The sequence below is a fragment of the Conger conger genome, chromosome 6, assembly GCF_963514075.1.
Source record: "Conger conger chromosome 6, fConCon1.1, whole genome shotgun sequence".
Lineage (NCBI taxonomy): Eukaryota > Metazoa > Chordata > Actinopteri > Anguilliformes > Congridae > Conger > Conger conger.
In genome coordinates, this window is record NC_083765.1 from 3,616,208 (window position 1) to 3,635,817 (window position 19,610).

Below are 19,610 nucleotides of genomic sequence, written 5' to 3' on the forward strand. Positions count from 1 at the left end.
CCTCCGTCCCTCCCTCCTCCCCCTCTCCCCTCCCTCCCTCCCACTCTCTCTCCCCCCCCCCTCCCCTCTCTCCCCTCCCCCCTCCCTCTCTCTCCCCCTCCCTCCTCCCCCTCTCTCTCCCCCTCCCCTCCCTCCCCCTCTCTCTCCCCCCCTCCCCTCTCTCTCCCCCTCCCCTCCCTCCCCCTCTCTCTCCCCCCCTCCCCTCTCTCTCCCCCTCCCCTCCCTCCCCCTCTCTCTCCCCTCCCTCTCTCCCCATCCCCTCCCTCCCCCTCTATCTCCCCTCCCCTCCCTCCCCCTCTATCTCCCATCCCCTCCCTCCCCCTCTCTCTCCTCCCCCTCTCTCCACCTCTCCTCTCCCCTCCCTCCCCCCCTCCCTCCTCTCCCCTCCCTCTCTCCACCTCTCCTCTCCCCTCTCTCCCAACCCTCCTCCCTCCCCCTGTCCACCTCTCCCCACCACCCCTCTCCCCTCACTCCCTCCCCCTCTCCACCTCTCCCCTCCCCTCCCCCCCTCCACCTCTCCCCTCCCCCTCTCTCCCTCCCTCCCCCCCTCTATCTCCCATCCCCTCCCTCCCCCTCTCTCTCCTCCCCCTCTCTCTCCCCTCCCTCCCCCTCCTCCCCCTCTCCCCTCTCTCCCTCTCTCCCCTCCCTCCCCCTGTCCACCTCTCCCTCCCTCCCTCTCCCTCCTCCCCCTGTCCACCTCTCCCCTCCCTCCCTCCCCCTCTCTCTCCCCTCCCTCCCTCCCCCTCTCTCCCCTCCCTCCCCTCTCCCTCCCCTCTCTCCCCTCCCTCCCCCTCTCTCTCCCCTCCCTCCCCTCTCCCCCTCCCTCCCCCTCTCTCCCCTCCCCTCCCTCCCCCTCTCTCTCTCCTCCCCCTCTCTCTCCCCTCCCTCCCCCTCTCCCTCCCTCCCTCTCTCCCCCCCTCTCCCTCTCCCTCCCTCTCTCCCCCCCTCTCCCTCTCCCTCCTCTCCCCCCATCTCCCTCTCCCTCTCTCCCCCCCCCCTCCCTCTCCCTCTCTCCCCCCCCTCCCTCTCCCTCCTCTCCCTCCTCTCCCTCCTCCCTCCTCTCCCTCTCTCCGCCCTCTCCCTCTCCCTCTCCCCCTCCCTCTCCCCCCCCCTCTCCCTCTCCCTCTCCTCTCCCCTCCCTCCTCTCCTCTCCCTCCCTCCCTCCCTCCCCCCCTCTCTCCACCTCTCCTCTCCCCTCCCTCCTCCCCTCTCTCCACCTCTCCTCTCCCCCCTCCCTCCGCTCCCTCTCTCCACCTCTCCTCTCCCCTCCCTCCCCCCTCCCCCCCTCTTTCCCCTCCCTCTCCCCTCTCGCCCTCTCCCTCCCCACCCCTCTCCCCCCCCCTCTCTCTCTCCCTCCCTCCCTCCCTCCCCCTCTCCACCTCTCCCCCCCCCTCACTCCTCTCCCTCTCTCTCCCCCCCTCACTCCTCTCCCTCTCTCCCCCCCTCCCCCTCCCCCTCTCCTCCCTCCCTCCCCCTCTCTCTCTCCCTCCCCCTCTCCCTCTCTCCCCTCCCCCTCCCCCACACTCCCTCTCTCTCTCTCTCCCTCCCTCCCCCTCTCCCCTCCCTCCCTTCATATTCCCTCAGAATCTCTGGTTGCTTCATTCATTCATTTAAGGCTTAATTACAGACTCACATTGTAAGAAGTCCTGTCTGGTCTGGGGCTCTAGAACAGAGACTTCTTCCACTGTGGAGAGAGAGATCACAAGAGAAAAAGATCAACCTTTTTCTAAGATCCTGGAGAAATTGAATGTTTGTTTCAATCTGCTGATGTCAAACTGATGTCACCCAGAATACAGTATCAGAATGGGTCTCAAATGTTACAGTAAAACAGAGCAGAGAGAGGAGATTTTATAGATTTCATCCCTATTCACACTGAACACCTCTGTGATATTCTGGATCATCTGGAGCTTGTGAGCACTTGAAATGTCCCTCTACACTGTAATATATAAACCTTTATGTGACTAGGAAGTCACATCGAGATTAAAACCTCTTTTACAAATGAGACCGAGCCAAGACAGGGTCAAACAGCAGCATAAGATCACAGAATCACAATCACGGATCCATTACAATAATATACATAATTATGTAGGTATATACAGAACAAAGTGCATTACAATACATACAATATGACAGAACATAACACAGGGAAACAGTGAATTAAACATATCCGTGCAACTGAAAGCAGTAGCAGCTTAACATGTGAACATGCACGACTCTCAAATTAAGATTGTTTAATGAAATAAGAGAATCAAGTTTGAGCTTGGCCTGAAGCTCGTTCCAGGACCAAGGAATATATAACCTGTGAGACAGACTGAAATGTCACTCACCCCTGTCATTAATAATATATAACCTGTGAGACAGACTGAAATGTCACTCACCCCTCTCATTAATAATATATAACCTGTGAGACAGACTGAAATGTCACTCACCCCTCTCATTAATAATATATAACCTGTGAGAAAGACTGAAATGTCACTCACCCCTCTCATTAATAATATATAACCTGTGAGACAGACTGAAATGCCACTCACCCCTCTCATTAATAATATATAACCTGTGAGACAGACTGAAATGCCACTCACCCCTCTCATTAATAATATATAACCTGTGAGACAGACTGAAATGCTACTCACCCCTCTCATTAATAATAAACACTGAACAAAAAGTTTGGAAATTTGTGTATGGTAGATTATTTCTCTGTTATGATAATGCCTCTTGGCAACACATTTTATACCGTTGGAAAGCCTGTTCATTTCCCTTGTAAATGGTGCCCCATTTGTAAGGAACATGCATTTGTGGGATGAGCAGCACAGCTGAGTATGTCGGTTGTGCTCATGAAAAATGTGCCAAATCTTATGAAACAGGCGATGTCAGAGACAGACCGTGAAGTGGGCGTCCCAAGAAGACCGGTTCCTCACCCTTTCAGCACTTAGGAACCGTAGGCTGTCTTCTACAGATTTGCAGTCAAGGTTTGCAGGACCATATGGCACACGGCTTTCGGCCCAGACAATCCGGAACAGACTGTACGCAGCCAATCTCCGGCTCATAGGGCTGCCAGGAGGCCTGCCATGACTGCCCTTCACCGTCAGGCCCGTTTGCACTGGTGTCGGCAACACCTGCACTGGAACCTGAACATGTGGAGGAACGTTACGTTCAGCCATGAGTCCAGATTCTGCCTACGGAAGTTGGATCGTAGGGTCAAAGTGTGGAGAAGACGGGGAGAACGCTATGCTGATTGCTGCACCGATAGAGTAACACCTTTTGGTGGAGGCAGTGTGATGGTGTGGGGCGGCATCTCCATCACTGGAAAAACCAGGCTTGTCATCATTGGAGGCAATCTCAATGCAGAGAAATATCGAGATGAGATTCTGCAACCAGTGGCAATCCCGTATCTCCACAGTCTGGGACCGAACTCCATCCTCCAAGATGACAACGCTCGCCCCCAAACAGCGGGGTTTATCAGAGACTACCTCCAGAATTTGGGAGTCGAGAGAATGGAATGGCCTGCCAACAGTCCTGACCTCAACCCAACTGAACACTTGTGGGATCAGCTGGGGTGTGCTGTTGGTGCTAGAGTGACCAACACAACCACGCTGGCTGACTTGTGACAAATCCTGGTTGAGGAGTGGAATGCCATCCCACAACAGTGTGGGACCAGGCTGGTGACCAGCAAGAGGAGGTGCCAGGCTGTTGTGACTGTGTATGATTCCTCCACATGCTACTGAGGCTCCTGACTGTTTGTTAAATTAATCAATTGTAAAATTGCCAATATGTCTTGTTTCTTCCTTGTAACTGACAGACTTCAATCATCCAATCCACCAAACAACACCAAACAAGAGTCAATAGCAACAGCAGAATAAGCTGTTTGGCATTGGCAGAGAGGATTTGGCTAATTTAACATGAGCGCTACCCACATACTCAGCTGTGCTGCTCATCCCACAAATGCATGTTCCTTACAAATGGGGCACCATTTAAAAGGGAAATGAACAGGCTTTCCAATGTATTAAATGTATTGCCTAGAAGCATTGTTACAACAGAGAAATAATCTACTGAGAGACTGAAATAAATACAGCAGATGTCGCAATTACAAGCAATACAGACAGCATATATGGGTAATAATTACCATTCACCTCTGCCAGACCATATTTATCAATAAAAGTGCTCTTTGCTTTTTGTGATATAATGTGATTTTTGAAAATCAATCAATTATAATCAAGACATGGGAGGAATAAATCATGTTAATCTTGTACATATATAAATTAAATAAGGTTTTCATCACCATTGATGTTTATTGCTTTGAACTGAACAAATTGGAAAAACTAATTTTACACAGTATTTTATGGTTATGATAAAGGAGCCCCAACACATATTCATAGTGGTCTACACACCACATGAGGGACAGTTTCACTCAGTGCTGCACCTGTATTTCCTGCACTTGACACAAGTGTACGGTGTTCTTCTGCCTTTCTTGGGTCCACAGACATTGCAGCACTTCTTCTTGCTACCGGCTGCAGTCTAAAATGAGGGAACACTTCAGCAGTTTTACTAACACCTCTCTCTCTCTCGCTCACTATCCCTGACGGCCACAGATCCTCCATCCCTATGCAGCATACTCCTGAGTAGCACCTTCTGGCCTTTCTTTGTCAGGGAGGACACCAGGGACGTGTCGGCCATGAACACAAACGTAGATGTTGAGTGTGGTCAACAGTTGAGGTGGGAGCTCTGGCTGGTTTCTTCATGGTGTTCCTGCCATCATCGGCTTCCTCTTGGGGAGCTCCTGCCCCAGCTTGTGCAAAGTGAAAAAGTTCTGGCATGTGATGTTTTATTCACGGAGAGACTGATGTGCTGGCTGCAGATGCACTGGTCCTGGGGCTGGCTGAGGGTCGGTCTCATCCTCTTCTTCAAACTCACCGTCACACTCTCAATCCAGAGACGTGATCCTGACGTGCAGTGTTGCTGGTGCAGTGCTGAGCATCGCTGCCTTCCACGCCGTGGCCAGTGCCTCTTATCTCCTGAGCCACTGTCGCTCTAAACAATATGCTGCTGCTGCAGTAGCCTATCCGTGTTTGACGTGCTGTGAGCTCAGAGAAGCTCTTCTGCATACCACTGTTGTAATGTGTGGTTATTTGTGTCACTGGTACCTTCCTGTCCGCTTCAACCAGTCTGGCCCTTCTCCTCTGACCTCCTTCATTTACATGGTGTTTCTGCCCACACAACTGCTGCTGACTGGATGTTTTCTGTTTTTCACACAATTCTCTGCAAACTCTAGATTCTGCTTGAAATACCAGGAGAACAGCATTTTCTGAGATACTGATACCCCCCTGTCTGGCATCAACAATCATTCCACGGTCAAAGCCACTTAGATCACATTTCTTCCCCATTCTGATTTTGGTCTGAACAACAACTAAACCTCTTTACCAGGTCTGCATGCATTCATGCATTTAGTTGCTGCCACATGATTGGTTGATTAAATATTTGAATGAACAAGCTGGTGTACAGGCCTACCCAATAAAGTGATCAGTGAGTGTCTGTAATATAAATGTGAAGGGGGGTGCAGTGTGCACTAAATTAAATTGTGTTCTTTTAAATGAGGCCAGGCCAATGTGTCTCAGGTCGAAAAAATATATTTAAATGTTTAATTTTTCTTTTAATAAACATTGAAAACAGGTCCCACAGACCCAAACGCAGCAGAAGGGTTAATAATATATAAGGTGTGTAAGTTCCTTTCATGTTGTAAGAGTGAATCTTAGGCAGATCACCTCACCAGTGTGCTGTCTGCAGTGACTAAACACACTTTCTGCAGCAGGGTTTGTCCACCAACCTCTTCCAGAAACTTTGAACTCCGCCTTGAAAACATCCTCCAGTCGCTCTTTCAGTTCAGAGACAGATTTCCTCACAGCCTCAAAAGAGACGTTTGGACTGACAGTGATGCTGGGAGGGTCTCCAGGTCCAGGAGGGGCACAGAGGGACTGGCAGCTCTGCAGACAGACAGACAGAAAGAGACAGACAGTGAACACAGATTCCTGTGCAGACACCAGGAGCAGATCTTTGTAAAAGAGGAACACACCTCACCATGTATGTACAGTGTACACAGTGCAGACTGTCAGAGAGCCAGTGATGTTACCTGGAGGAAATGGATGTGATCCTCCGTGTGTGAAAGCTGCTCCAGCTCAGCCTCTCTCCTCCTCAGCTCAGCAATCTCCTGCTCCAGTCGCTCCAGGAGTCCTTCAGCCCGACTCACTTCAGCCTTCTCCTGATCTCTGATCAGCTCTTTCACCTCAGAGCGCCTTCTCTCAATGGAGCGGATCAGCTCAGTAAAGATCCTCTCACTGTCCTCCACTGCTGTCTGTGCAGAGCGCTGTTAGGAGAAACAGGAGGAGGAGGGTTGTACATTTTAACTAGGCCTTTCACTCAGCTCTTACTGGGACCCCAGACAGCCTTTTCCCCACAGTGTGGCTCAGTGGCATTGAGCCCCACAGGGCTGGAAAGTGGCCCAACACTGGGCTCCTCGCTGGCTGACTGGAGGAGAGCCCTGACTGAGCCCTGAAATGGCTCTTCCATCAGCCAGCTGTTGTCTTCTCCTCTGCTCAGTACCAATGGTGGCTGGTGGGCATTTACCTGGGTGGGGCGCCACACAGTGAGAGAAATGGTCTTAAATAAAAAGCATATCTACAACTCTGACCAACAGATCTAATATATTAGACAACAAAACAATAAACTGAAAAAGGAATCAGAAACTAAAACAAATTGTTCTCACAAAGAGGAGACACAACAAGACCTATTTCGCCAAATGAGGAAGCTAGCGTTATAGCACCTATCCACTCGGGGTTCTGTAGAAATACACACAATGAACTGTCGAAAGGAAAACATTTTTTTTTTTATAAAACGAACATTCACGAAGACTTAACATAACAGAACACGGGAGACCATAAACATTCGTGCAATGGTAGTTTTTCACCTGAGGAATGTTGTTTATGACTATGGTTGCGTACTGGGGACCTAAAACACTTAACATGAAGTGGAGCAATATTTTTAGAGAAAACGATATATAACTACGACATATAACTTCTTGTGATCGGAAGGCGATGCACCTGAACAGCACCCGAAGCACAGTTTTGCACTCCGTTATGCAGGCAAATCTATATGAAATCTTTTTGGTTTATCTTAACATGATTTAAAACCTATATAAAACGATGTGTGTACGTGATGTGTGTAGCTGAGCCTTAATCGCCACGATAAATTCTTGCACCGCGATGATAAGGCTTCTTGGTTTACAGCCTAACTTTCCCAACGACTGTTTTGTTTCTAAAAATACGTTTTTATTAACAAAATAACAGTAGTTATCAAGACAAGACATTGTGGGAAGCAGCAGCAGGTAACAGCCATATAAAGAACTGAAAACAAAGCGCTAGCTCTTAACCCACGAGCTTCTGTTTACAACCCGGCCCCTGAAGTAGCCCGTTACCTAAAACTTCCCCCCTGCAACCTTTCCAGACACAAAATGACCTACCCACATAACAGCCCCCCTGCAGCAGCATCTGGTAAATGGTAAATGGTTTGCATTTATATAGCACCTTTATCAAAAGTGCTGTACAAATGATGCTTCTCATTCACCCATTAATACACACACTCACACACCAACGGCGATTGGCTGGGCAGGGGCACCTCAACACACCTAGGGCGGGATTGAACTGGCAAACGATTGACTGCCAGCCGACTGCTCTTACCGCCTGATCCAATGTCGCATTTCCCTCACAAATCCCTCAGTAACACAATACATAAAACAAACACAGCTTGGGCCGTTTAGTTGAATCAGCTGGAGGAGGAGATACGTCCATAATAAGAATAAGTACCTACAATACTGATTTTCATCCATCAATTCAGGAGTAGCACAGGCCGAAGCTTCAGTTATGTAAACATCCCAACTATCGATAGTTGATTTATTGACTTGTTGATTTGATTCTATGACCATCCACATTGGTCCATGTTCCTGACTTGATTAATACAAATGTTCTAAAGTATCGCAAACGATGTGACCTTTGCTCCAATAACCAAAGTTACTCATGAGCCAAATAAAATCTAAACTATAATCTGTAAAATATCTGTCTAATGGTGCTGTGTGTACGTGTGTGTGTGCGTTTATCGTGGTTGGCAGTTTTTGTCAGAGGAAGGGCCCATAAACAATCTTTCACCGGGGCCATCCTAACTAGCTGCCGAGGCGTGTCCAACCAAGACAGACACAAATGACAGAAAAAAGGAAGAAAACGGACATTATATATTATGTATTTATGTATGTACACAACTTTATGTCTGGTAAATCAGTGACTTAGCAGACGGAAAAGCCAATGTTAGATATTTTGAATATTCTAAAAACATTAAAAAAAAGAATATAATATAGATATTGTGTGGCAGCAGTGCAATGCAGACAATCATGTAGATATGGGTCTGGAGCTTCAGTCACATCAACCATCAGAATGGAGAAACATTTTTATCTGAGTGACTTTGACCGTGGAATGATTGTTGTTGGCAGACAGGGTGGTTTGAGTATCTTAGAAACTGCTGATATCTTGGGATTTTCATGCGCACTATTCTCTAGAGTTTGCAAAGAATGGTGCAAAAAAGAATGAAAAATCCAGTGAGCAGCAGTTCTGCAGTCAGAAATGCCGTGTTAATGAGAGATGTCAGAGGTGAATGGCCAGACTGGTCAACGCTGATAGGAAGGTGACAGTAACGCAAATAACCACACATTACAACAGTGGTATGTAGAAGAGCATCATAACTTTAAGTGGATAGGCTACAGCAGTAGAAGTCTATAAAATATGTCTTATAAATACCTAATAAAGTGTATATATATATACATATATATATATATATTTATATATATGTATATATATATATACGCCCTCTGTGCTCCTATTGACCAGCCGCACTGGTCAGTACTCACCTTGAGTGACTGCACAGTCTGTCTCAGATCCTGCAGCTCCTTCTCTCTCTCCTGGATTCCCTGCTGGAACTTACTCCGTGTCACCCCCAGCTGCTTCTGTGTCACAAATGACAATACAATGAAGAACTTTTCAACTACATTTTAATCTTCCATGTGAAAATAAGACAAAATATATGGCATACAGCAGGTCAGTGTGTAGAATTGTGCTGGTCTCATAGGTAAAGCTGTGTGTGTGTGTGTGTGTGTGTGTGTGTGTGTGTGTGTGAATTAGCGGCTCCATCACTGTGTTGTTCTATACCTTTTCAAAATGTACTAATCTTTGTAAACTACGCAGGTAAAAGCCTACATATTGCAGTGATAAGTAAATGAAATGTCTATCGTCACTGTAAAAAAGCATTCATATTATTTTGAGTTTCAGTTCTTACCTGTTTCTCTGTCCTTTCTGCTGCAGCTGAGACTGTTTTATGGCCACTGTGTTCATCCATCACACACAGCATACAGATACACTGCTGATCAGTACGACAGAACACTTCCAACAGTTTGTCATGATTAGAGCAGATCTTCTCCTGCAGGTTTCCAGTGGCTTTGACCAGTTTGTGTTTTTTAAAGGCAGGAGATTCATAGTGAGGCTGGAGGTGAATTTCACAGTAAGATGCCAGACACACCAGACAGGACTTGATGGCTTTGTGCTTTCTCCCAGTGCAGAAATCACACGCCACGTCTCCAGGTCCAGCGTAACAGTGAGCAGGAGGAGCAGCTTGGAGTCCTGTCTTCTTCAGTTTCTCCACCACTTCAGCCAGCATGGTGTTTCTGCCCAGAACAGGCCTTGGGGTGAAGGTCTGTCTGCACTGGGGACAGCTGTAGACACCAATATGATCATCCTGATCCCAGCAGTCCTTAATACAGCCCATACAGTAACTGTGTCCACAGTGAATAGTCACTGGATCCTTCAGTATATCCAGACAGATTGAACAGCTGAACTGGTCCTGATCCACAGAGATATTGGCCTCAGCCATTTCACTGCTCACACTGACAGAGACAGAGTTTTTCTGTGGCTTTCTGACACTGAGCTGAGTTTTGTTTTTGTGAAAGAGATTGAGTCAGGTTTCGTTTCTGTGAAACTGCGTAACAGAGAGAGTGGCAGAGACTTCCTGTTTGTGCAAATAGCTCTAGGAGGTGTGGTGTTGGACTGGTGTTGGACTGAGGCCAGGCTGAGCAGAGCAGGCTGAGCAGAGAGGGCAGATTCAGGAGGAACTATTTAGTCTTAAGGGTCAAAGGAAAGATTTACTGAAGGACTGTGTGGTTTGAATCCGTTTGTAGCTTCTTTATCAGTTGCTTAGATTCGTCCATTTTGCATTTAATTTTCCTTACCGTCTCCGTTAGCCATCCTGCTAAAACTCACTGCAGTCGCGCCGTGCCGTCCATGGATTGCGTTGGCAGTTCGATGAAGCAGGTGCAGGTGAAGCTCTTACTGTAGCATCCCCACCGATAAATGGTCAAGACTTAAACTGATGGTTTTCTTGTTTTACTGAAATCCTTCCGTTGTCAACCAATAAACCACCGTAAGAGCTATAGGCAGAGCACAAACACAATGCATTAACTACCTAGCCAGTGTCATGAATTAACCTAGCATAACATTCGGTACCATTACGTGGTTTATGAACTTAGCACATGCAAGAAAGTTCTTATTACAGTCCAAAATCATTTCCAAAGACATTAACACATGTTAACCGTGTATTATTTCATGAACACTGACCTTGTGCCTCTTCGGCGGGTGCTAAAACAATTCAATATTTAACTTTAACTTTATCGCTATCTTTCTGTCTTTGTTAACATTACTGTTGCGTTCTCTTCTTCTCCTTTGTACGCGCTAGGAACTCGCTGGAGTAGGACACATTATTTCAACATAAAAGTCCTTCAAATAAGGCAGAATATAAGTAAATATTAATTCACCAAAAATAAAGGCAATAATTATAGCTCCTGACTTCTCAATAGTGCTGTGTTTTCTTTATAACTAATTCAGAAATTGGGTCCTTTACACAGGCCCTTAACCCTGCATTGCCCCAGGGGAGGATTGTCTCCTGCTTAATCTAAATCAACTGTAAGTCACTTTGGATAAAAGCATCAGCCAAATGATATGCAATGTAATGTAATGTATTGTGAGCAGTAAAGGCCTGTATACACATGCATGGGATTTAATGTGGCTGCGTCTGATCTGAGTACCCAGTCAGACATGCACAGATATGTACAGTATAATATGAGTATTCAGGTATTTTGTTGAGCGTATTATTCATGGAAAGAATGAGCTCTGTGAACAATGAAAATGCACAGTGGTCTCAGGTTGTATGTCCAATAATGTTGAAGAAAAGAATAAGATTAAATGTACATTTTGAAGAATAATCATTTTCACATGTAAGGCCTCTGGGGTATTCTGTGACTTTACAAGCAGCTGTGGAGTCACTTCAGGTTTATTTTCTTGCTTAAAACTCACAAACTTGCAAATGGTTGCAGGTGATCTGAAATTTCTCTATTTGAAATATTCTTCCTTGTACACAAACACTGACTGGGCCGATCATAAACAGTGCTAATCTATTCCTGCCAAACGGCAGGTGACACCCCTGCAGAAATGACTATTCTGCTTTTCAGAGAGAGATTGAGAGAGAAAGAGATTTTATAGATTTAAAAGAAGGTATTTGCAGAGGTACAATAACAATAACCTTCAATTCATAACGATGTCCCTAAAAGAACATTCAAACGGACACAAAATCTATAATAATTTGAACAGTAATACAGTGATAATAGCACTAAATAATACCTGAAATTCTGTCCTGCCATGAGCCACAGAGCAGCACCTGGCTCTTATCCAAATTTACCATAGAGGAAGAGGCCTACTCTTAGGTCTGCTCAAGGACCTTGTTCAAGTAAATCCACCAGTAAGTAAATCCTCCTTCCACCAGTGAAGCAGTTTGTGTGTAAGTTGGGAGGTGTGTATGCATGAAAAACGGTCACTGTGTGCACGTATGCGTGTTAGGATGTAAGAATGTAAAACAGTCGCTCTCTATGAGTATATAAGCATTTAAACAGTCGCTGTCTGTAAGTATGTGTAAGTATGTAAGCATGGTAAACAGTTGCTGTGTGTAAGTATGTAAGCATGTAAAAAAGTTGCTGTCAGTAAGTATGTGTGTAAGTATGTAAGCATGTGAAACAGTTGCTGTCTGTAAATATGTAAGCATGTAAAACAGTGGCTGTGTATTGGTATGTGTGTAAGTATGTAAGCATGTAAAACAGTGGATGTGTATAAGTATGTAAGCATGTAAAACAGTGGCTGTGTATAAGTATGTGTGTAAGTATGTAAGCATGTAAAACAGTGGCTGTGTTTAAGTATGTGTGTAAGTATGTAAGCATGTAAAACAGTGGCTGTGTATAAGTATGTGTGTAAGTATGTAAGCATGTAAAACAGTGGCTGTGTATAAGTATGTGTATAAGTATGTAAGCATGTAAAACAGTGGCTGTGTATAAGTATGTGTGTAAGTATGTAAGCATGTAAAACAGTGGCTGTGTATAAGTATGTGTGTAAGTAGGTAAGCATGTAAAACAGTGGCTGTGTATGTGTGTAAGTATGTAAGTGTAGGGGTCCTCGCACGGGACTCCAAATTATGTAGGGTCCTCGCACGGGCCGCCAAATAACGCAGGGATTTTACTCTCTACGAAACCGGGGCGCCAGTTAAACGTTGTGTAGCAGTATGACTGCAAAAAGTAATCAGTCTCATAAAATTACTATTATCAGAAATATCTAACCACAAATTTAGTATTTTAATTAATAATTAAAATAACCAATATTAATGATTAAACATACCGATAACCTGAAGGTTGGAAGTTCTTCGAAAGACTGCTTTAACTCGGCTCTCATGTCTATGCGATTCCAAAACGGACACCGGGGTTTAATAAAATATATTTATTAAACAAACATACAAACACATAACAGATAAACTAACGGGAAGTTAGTAGAGAAATTTAGTTGGGTAAGTGTGTGCGTGTGTGTGTGGCGCGCGCAAGCGCGCGTGTCGCTTGAACAAAGGAAAGGTGGGAGTAGCTAGCTTGAGTAAGCTAGAGTTCTGGGTGTGGTAATGAGTTAGAGTCAGCTGTGAGAAGGGACTACTTGCGTAGTTTTACTCTATATATGCGCAAAAGACGGCGAATCAATTCACGTACATATATATGTAGCTAACCAAACACATTACAATGGTTGGATGGTAAATATTGAAACACAGATTCACAAAAACAGTTAAGACTAAACTAAACACTGGCTATGCCTGAATGTTTGTTTTCTTACTGAGTCCATACGCATTGCTGGATCCAAAAGACATGCTGTCCTTGTAGAAGCGGCGATGGTGCTGTGAATGGTGTCCGGGAGAGATGCGCAGGCTGGGGTGTTCCCGTCTTAGCAGCGCGTTGTCGTCTGATCCGCTGGTCCTTTTCCAGGTGTAAAAGTTCGTTGCCGTTTCGTTGTTGAGCTTTATTCGGGTAAACTGATGTAGCATTCCGCGTACAACAATTTCCACTCACTATAGGCCACGTAGTTACCGCGAGGTAACTGGGTGTGTCCGTAGGCCTGGTAGTGCGCTGTGCAGCATTCAGCCTCTGTCCGAGTCTCGGAGCAGATGAGCTGAAGCGACTGGCCAAAAGGGGTGTGTCGAAGAGAAGAAACAGAAGAAGCAGAAGAAGAGAAGAAGAGAAGAAGCAGAAGAGGCAGAAAAAGCAGAAGAGAGATCCCAAGAACGTGTCTTGCTCTTATACGGGACCGTTTATTGCTCCCGCCATTACGGGATTGGCTGAACCAAGTTAGACGTCATTCGTGGTGGACGTCGCGGAATTTTCCTGTGGGAATGTGGAAGTTGTAGTCCCTACATAAGCATATAAAACAGTGGCTGTGTATAAGTATGTGTGTAAGTATGTAAGCATGTAAAAGAGTGGCTGTGTATGTGTGTAAGTATGTAAGCATGTAAAACAGTGGCTGTGTATAAGTATGTGTGTAAGTATGTAAGCATGTAAAATGGTCTCTGTGTGTCAGTTCCTATGTGTCCTTGCTAGACTTCATACTTCTTGCTGCTCTCCTCACCCACTCCCCAAATTCACCCACTCTGCAAAATACAAAAACAACAATTATACCTCAACGAGTGATTGTATATTACTACATAGTCCATGGCTGGGTGTGCAAATCTGCTTTGACGAAAACAATCCCTCTGTTACGCTGAAGTCTATGTAAGGTTGGTGTGCATGTAACTGACTTTAAATCAAACATGCCATACACTGTTTGAAAGCTTATACTGCTCTCTACTATCCAGTAGGGAGCTTGTTTGAAGGGGTGAAGCCCCTTATTGAAGTGCAGAGGGAAACAGGGCTCTATTTTCCAGACTCACTGTCGCATGGGTGCAGTCAATAGCGTGTGGCGGGGGCACACTGGGCGTGGTGATGTAATTCTGCTGTATTCATGACCAGAGGTGAGGACTGACAGCTGAAACCTTGTGGAGCAGCTGGGAAACGAGCTGGATTATGCTGAATCAGTGGGTGTGTTGCAGCTGGACTCACAGCCAATCAAATGTCCTCTTTTCATTCCCTTTAAGAGCCGTGAGCTTTGCGCAGGACATAGTACCAATTTCCATATTATAGGACTGCCGTGGAGGACATGGAAGATCCTATCCTCAGGATATACTAATCAGAGGTCTCCCCCAAGACGTTATTATTTTGTGGCAGAGTTGGGCGGTCCACGTTTTCCTATAGCATGACCCACATATTTGAATTTTATTTTTAGGCTAAGGATGTACCCTCCAGACAACACAATAACAGGACTTGTTGTTAATGTTTCTCTGATTTTGAGCACTACCAGATTATGTTATATTAGCCTGGGATGAGATAACTAATGCAGGTAATGCATGTAGCTTGCACTAGTGGCACAAATTATGAACACATACTTTTTGCTCAACACACATTTTCTCACACGAAGAGGTTCTTTAATAATTATAACTTGGAAAAATTATTGTGACTTTTAAACAATTACACGAGGTCACTGGACTGAACTGTAGGTTGTTTCCAGTAGGTTTCTGTGCAGTCTACAGTACCTCACCTTCATTTGGTTTCTGTTTTTACCTTCTGCATTTATATTCCATTTCATTGTTTAGCTTGTGTGCTATGTTGCATCACATGTCCCAGAAATCAAAGTTGTGTGCCTGTGTGTGTGTTTACATGCATGTGTGGATGTACAGTATGTGTGTGAAGTGTGCATGTGTGTGTGTATGTGTCTGTGTGCGTGTGTCTGTGTGCGTGTCTGTGTGCAGGCACATGTGTGTGCGTGTGTGTGTGCATGCATGTCTGCCTGTATGTCTGCCTGTATGTGTGTGTGTATGCATGTGTGCCTGTATGGCTGTGTGTGTGAGTGTGCGTGTGTTACGACCCAGGTTGGCGATCCGCTCTGGGTTTTTCTCTCTGCTCGTGTTCTGATTGCAGGAACGGAAAGGTGGGCGGAGTTAAGGAGAACTGAGCCAGCGCTGATTGTTGGATTGGACGCACCTGGAAGCTGGGGGTTTAAAAGCACAGCTTCACCATTCTGGAGGGAGCTCACGTTAGCTCATGGCTGCACGGTGAATGCTCCTTCCTCGCGCTGGCATTGTGGTTTATGTTTGGTTGTTGGCTCGGACACTTGTTAAGTGTTTTACGGCCAAATCGAGCCGGGATCCGTTCCGTCAGTGTCGTGTAAGTTGATGTTCTGGGCGTTTGGCTGGCAGCGGTAGGAGTCAGGCGATCGAAGGTTGTTTGGCGTATATTAGGAAGTAGGATAGGGTGCCCAGAAGAGGCGGCCAGGGGGCGCTACCTACTGGTGAACGAATTACCTTCACTCTGGTGTAAGGGCTCACGCTTAATCTACCTACCGCCGGGCACTGGTTTAAATGGTGCAGGGTGAGATAGGTCTGGCTGTTTAAATGGTGCAGGGTGAGATAGGGCTGGCTGTTTAAATGGTGCAGGGTGAGATAAGTCTGGCTGTTTAAATGGTGCAGGGTGAGATAGGTCTGGCTGTTTAAATGGTGCAGGGTGAGATAGGTCTGGCTGTTTAAATGGTGCAGGGTGAGATAGGTCTGGCTGTTTAAATGGTGCAGGGTGAGAGAGGTCTGGCTGTTTAAATGGTGCAGGGTGAGATAGGTCTGGCTGTTTAAATGGTGCAGGGTGAGATAGGTCTGGCTGTTTAAATGGTGCAGGGTGAGATAGGTCTGGCTGTTTAAATGGTGCAGGGTGAGATAGGTCTGGCTGTTTAAATGGTGCAGGGTGAGATAGGTCTGGCTGTTTAAATGGTGCAGGGTGAGATAGGTCTGGCTGTTTAAATGGTGCAGGGTGAGATAGGTCTGGCTGTTTAAATGGTGCAGGGTGAGGTAGGTCTGGCTGTTTAAATGGTGCAGGGTGAGAGAGGTCTGGCTGTTTAAATGATGCAGGGTGAGAGAGGTCTGGCTGTTTAAATGGTGCAGGGTGAGAGAGGTCTGGCTGTTTAAATGGTGCAGGGTGAGAGAGGTCTGGTTGTCTGGCCTTCAATCGCTTGCTCCATTCGTTTTCCATCGTCAGTCCGTTGTTCAAAGTATTTTACTTACGGTGACGCACGGTAGTGTTGTCATAACTGGAAAAAATTCTTAATTCGGCCGTCTGAGTCTTTGTTGGGGAATTTCGTTAAAGGCGAGTTGCTGCTGTTGGCCTGTTATTGGGGTGAAGTCAGCGAGGTTGCAGATAAAAGGGTTGCCGAACAAAAGAACGCGGTCTTTTTAAAACTGATAAAATGTCTCAATTAAGCGAGTTGGAGTTTAAATTGAAGCTTGCTGAGTTAGAAAGCAAGAAAAAAATTGAACTCGCCACAATCAAATCAAATGAGGCTGTCAAAGAAAAAGAACTAGCGTTAGCCGAAGAGAAATTTAAAAGTGAAGAATTGTACCGGGAACAACGTTTGAGCATGGTTGCGGACGGTAAGCTGGATTCTTCAGTGTTGTCGGATGCTGAGGTTTCCCGAGTGCCGGGCATTAACTCATTGGTGCATAACTTGCGGCTAATCCCAAAATTCTCAGAAAAAGATCCAGACACGTTCTTCGTGTTGTTTGAGCGAATTGCGGACTCCTAGTCCAGGCGCTCGTCATTTCCCGCCTGGATTACTGCAACTCCCTCCTAGCCGGTCTCCCAGCGTGTGCCATCAAGCCCCTCCAGCTGGTCCAGAATGCTGCAGCCCGCCTGATCACCAGTCAGCCCAGGTCGGCTCATGTCACCCCGCTTCTCATTGGCCTCCACTGGCTTCCCATTGCCGCACGCATCCGTTTCAAGGCCCTAGTGTTGGCATTTCAGGCTGCTAAGGGGACTGCCCCACCTTACATACAATCCCTGATCACTCCCTACTCCCCAGCTAGACCACTCCGGTCTGCCAGCTCTGGTCGCCTTACGGTTCCCTCTCTACGTGCACCTGGCGGTCGAGCTCCACGTTCACGCCTGTTTTCCGTTCTGGTTTCTCAGTGGTGGAATTACTTGCCTACCACTGTCAGAACAGCAGAATCCCTCCCCCTATTTCGACGCAGACTCAAAACCCACCTTTTCAAACTCTACCTTAGTCCTCCCTCCTGATTTCCCCTGCCCCTCCTTTCTGATATCCCTATCCTTGTCTAACCCCCCCCCCCCCCCCCAAAAAAAAACTAACCCCCCCACCTAACCCCCGAATGCTCCTGACCAGTTGGTCGGGGCCTTGCATGGCAGCCAATCGCCGTCGGTATGTGAGTGTGTGTATGAATGGGTGAATGGAGAAGCATCAATTGTACAGCGCTTTGGATAAAGGCGCGATATAAATGCCTGCCATTTACCATTTACAATAAAGGAAGCAGTGTTGAAAGCCTATGAGCTTGTTCCCAGAGCGTATCGACAAAGGTTTCGGACCTGGAAACGCCGGGACAAACAATCTCATGTTGAGTTTGTTCGGGAGATGCTACTGCAGCTGACACGGTGGTGTGCAGCGGCTGGTGCAGATACGTACGCCAAACTCTGGGATTTAATTTCCCTCGAGCAGTTTAGAAGTTCTGTGTCTGACTCGGTCGCCACGTACGTAACGGAGCGGAAAGCCCAAACAGCTTCCGAAGCGGCTACGTTAGCTGACGAGTTCATGCTGATCCGTAAGGATGGAGGGGGGAACTACAGACGAGGTCATTCTCAGCGTGATGGCTCTCGCCCTTCTAAACCGTTCCCTGGTCAATCTGGCAACCAAGAACAGTCAGTGTACAAAGTCAAAGATGTTACGGGGACTGATGGAAAGTTTGTTCCCACTAGAATATGTCACGTGTGTCATAACCGGGGGCACTGGCGGAATGAGTGCCCTGGTCCCCAAAGCCCCAAGGCTTATAGGTCGGGCTTCGCGTCAAAACCAGTAGGTCTGGTCTCTACCAATCGTTTTCCTCGTCCTTTCCGTGTGCCCAAGGTGGATACTGCAGACAAAACATCAGTTAATCCGAGGTGTAGTAAAAGAGCCGATTATTCTCCGTTTGTTTGGGAGGGGTTTGTGTCTCTGGGAATAGGGCCCCAGCGGGGTGTAAAAATATTGCGTGACACTGGGGCTTCGCAGTCCCTGGTTTTATCTAATGTTTTACCGTTCACTCCCGATTCGTACACTGGACACAGTGTGGTTATTCGGAGTGTTACTGGCCATTCAACCGTGCCTCTGCATTATGTTTCCCTTTCCTCAGGGTTGGTGTCTGGGGATGTTCTCCTGGGGGTCTGTGACGAATTCCCAGTAGACGGTGTTTCCCTTATTTTGGGAAATGATTTGGCGGGTGATCAGGTATCGGTGCCCCTCCTGGTGGTGGAGAATCCTGTCGCCTGTGGGGAGGACGAGCTTGGTCGTCAGTTCCCCGAAGTATTTTCCTCGTGTGTTTTTACCAGGTCAATGACTCGGTCTAATAAAGACAAAGCCAAATGTGATCACAGTGGAGACGAAGGTGCCTCGCTTTGTGACACGTTTCTCGCCCACCTGGATAATGCTTTACCCAGGTTTAACGCCGAAGGTGTTGAGGAAACAAAGGAGGCAGTGGTGCAGGAAACGGGGAATGTTGGTAAGGAAAATACGTCAGTTGATTGTGCTGACTTCGTTGTAAAACGAGAAAATGTCCCTGGTAATGTTCCCGAAGGGGGAAAAAACGACGTTGCTCTGTTCGGTGTTTCAAAAGAAACTTTAATAAAAGAACAGTTGGCTGATGATTCCCTCCAAAGCCTGCGTGATCAGGCAGTTACAAAGGGTAAGTGTGAGACCCAATCAGGTTATTTCCTGCGGGACGGTGTGTTGTATAGGAGGTGGGTGCCTCAGTTGGGGTCTGAAAAACAAGTCACCCAGGTGGTGGTTCCTTCCGTATATAGGGAGGCATTGTTACAGCTCTCTCACGATGGCACAGCTGGCCACTCTGGGGTTAGGAAAACCTGCGGCCGTCTACTCCGGAACTTTTTTTGGCCAAAAACAAAAAGGGAAGTAGCGGAATATATTAAAACGTGTCACACCTGTCAAACCGCTGGTAAACATAATCTGACTATTCCTGTAGCCCCACTCTACCCCATACCGGCCGTTTCAAAACCATTTGAGTACCTGGTTGTGGATTGTGTTGGTCCTTTG

At 46.7% G+C, this 19,610-nt stretch overlaps 1 protein-coding gene and 1 pseudogene across 1 annotated transcript in view; both read right to left on the reverse strand.

The window, feature by feature from the left end:
• LOC133130153 (tripartite motif-containing protein 16-like) overlaps window positions 1-10,104 on the reverse strand; it is a 15,452-nt gene extending 5,348 nt beyond the window's left edge. The window contains exons 1-5 of the mRNA XM_061244466.1: window positions 9,370-10,104; window positions 8,945-9,040; window positions 6,125-6,358; window positions 5,822-5,978; window positions 1,634-1,684 (exon numbers count right to left, since the gene is read on the reverse strand). Coding sequence (XP_061100450.1) covers window positions 1,634-1,684; window positions 5,822-5,978; window positions 6,125-6,358; window positions 8,945-9,040; window positions 9,370-9,960 — 1,129 coding nt within the window. The 5' untranslated portion in view covers window positions 9,961-10,104. The remainder of the gene's footprint in view (window positions 1-1,633; window positions 1,685-5,821; window positions 5,979-6,124; window positions 6,359-8,944; window positions 9,041-9,369) is intronic.
• The window catches only part of LOC133130139 (NLR family CARD domain-containing protein 3-like), a 121,020-nt pseudogene that overhangs the window by 68,937 nt on the left and 32,473 nt on the right, over window positions 1-19,610 (reverse strand).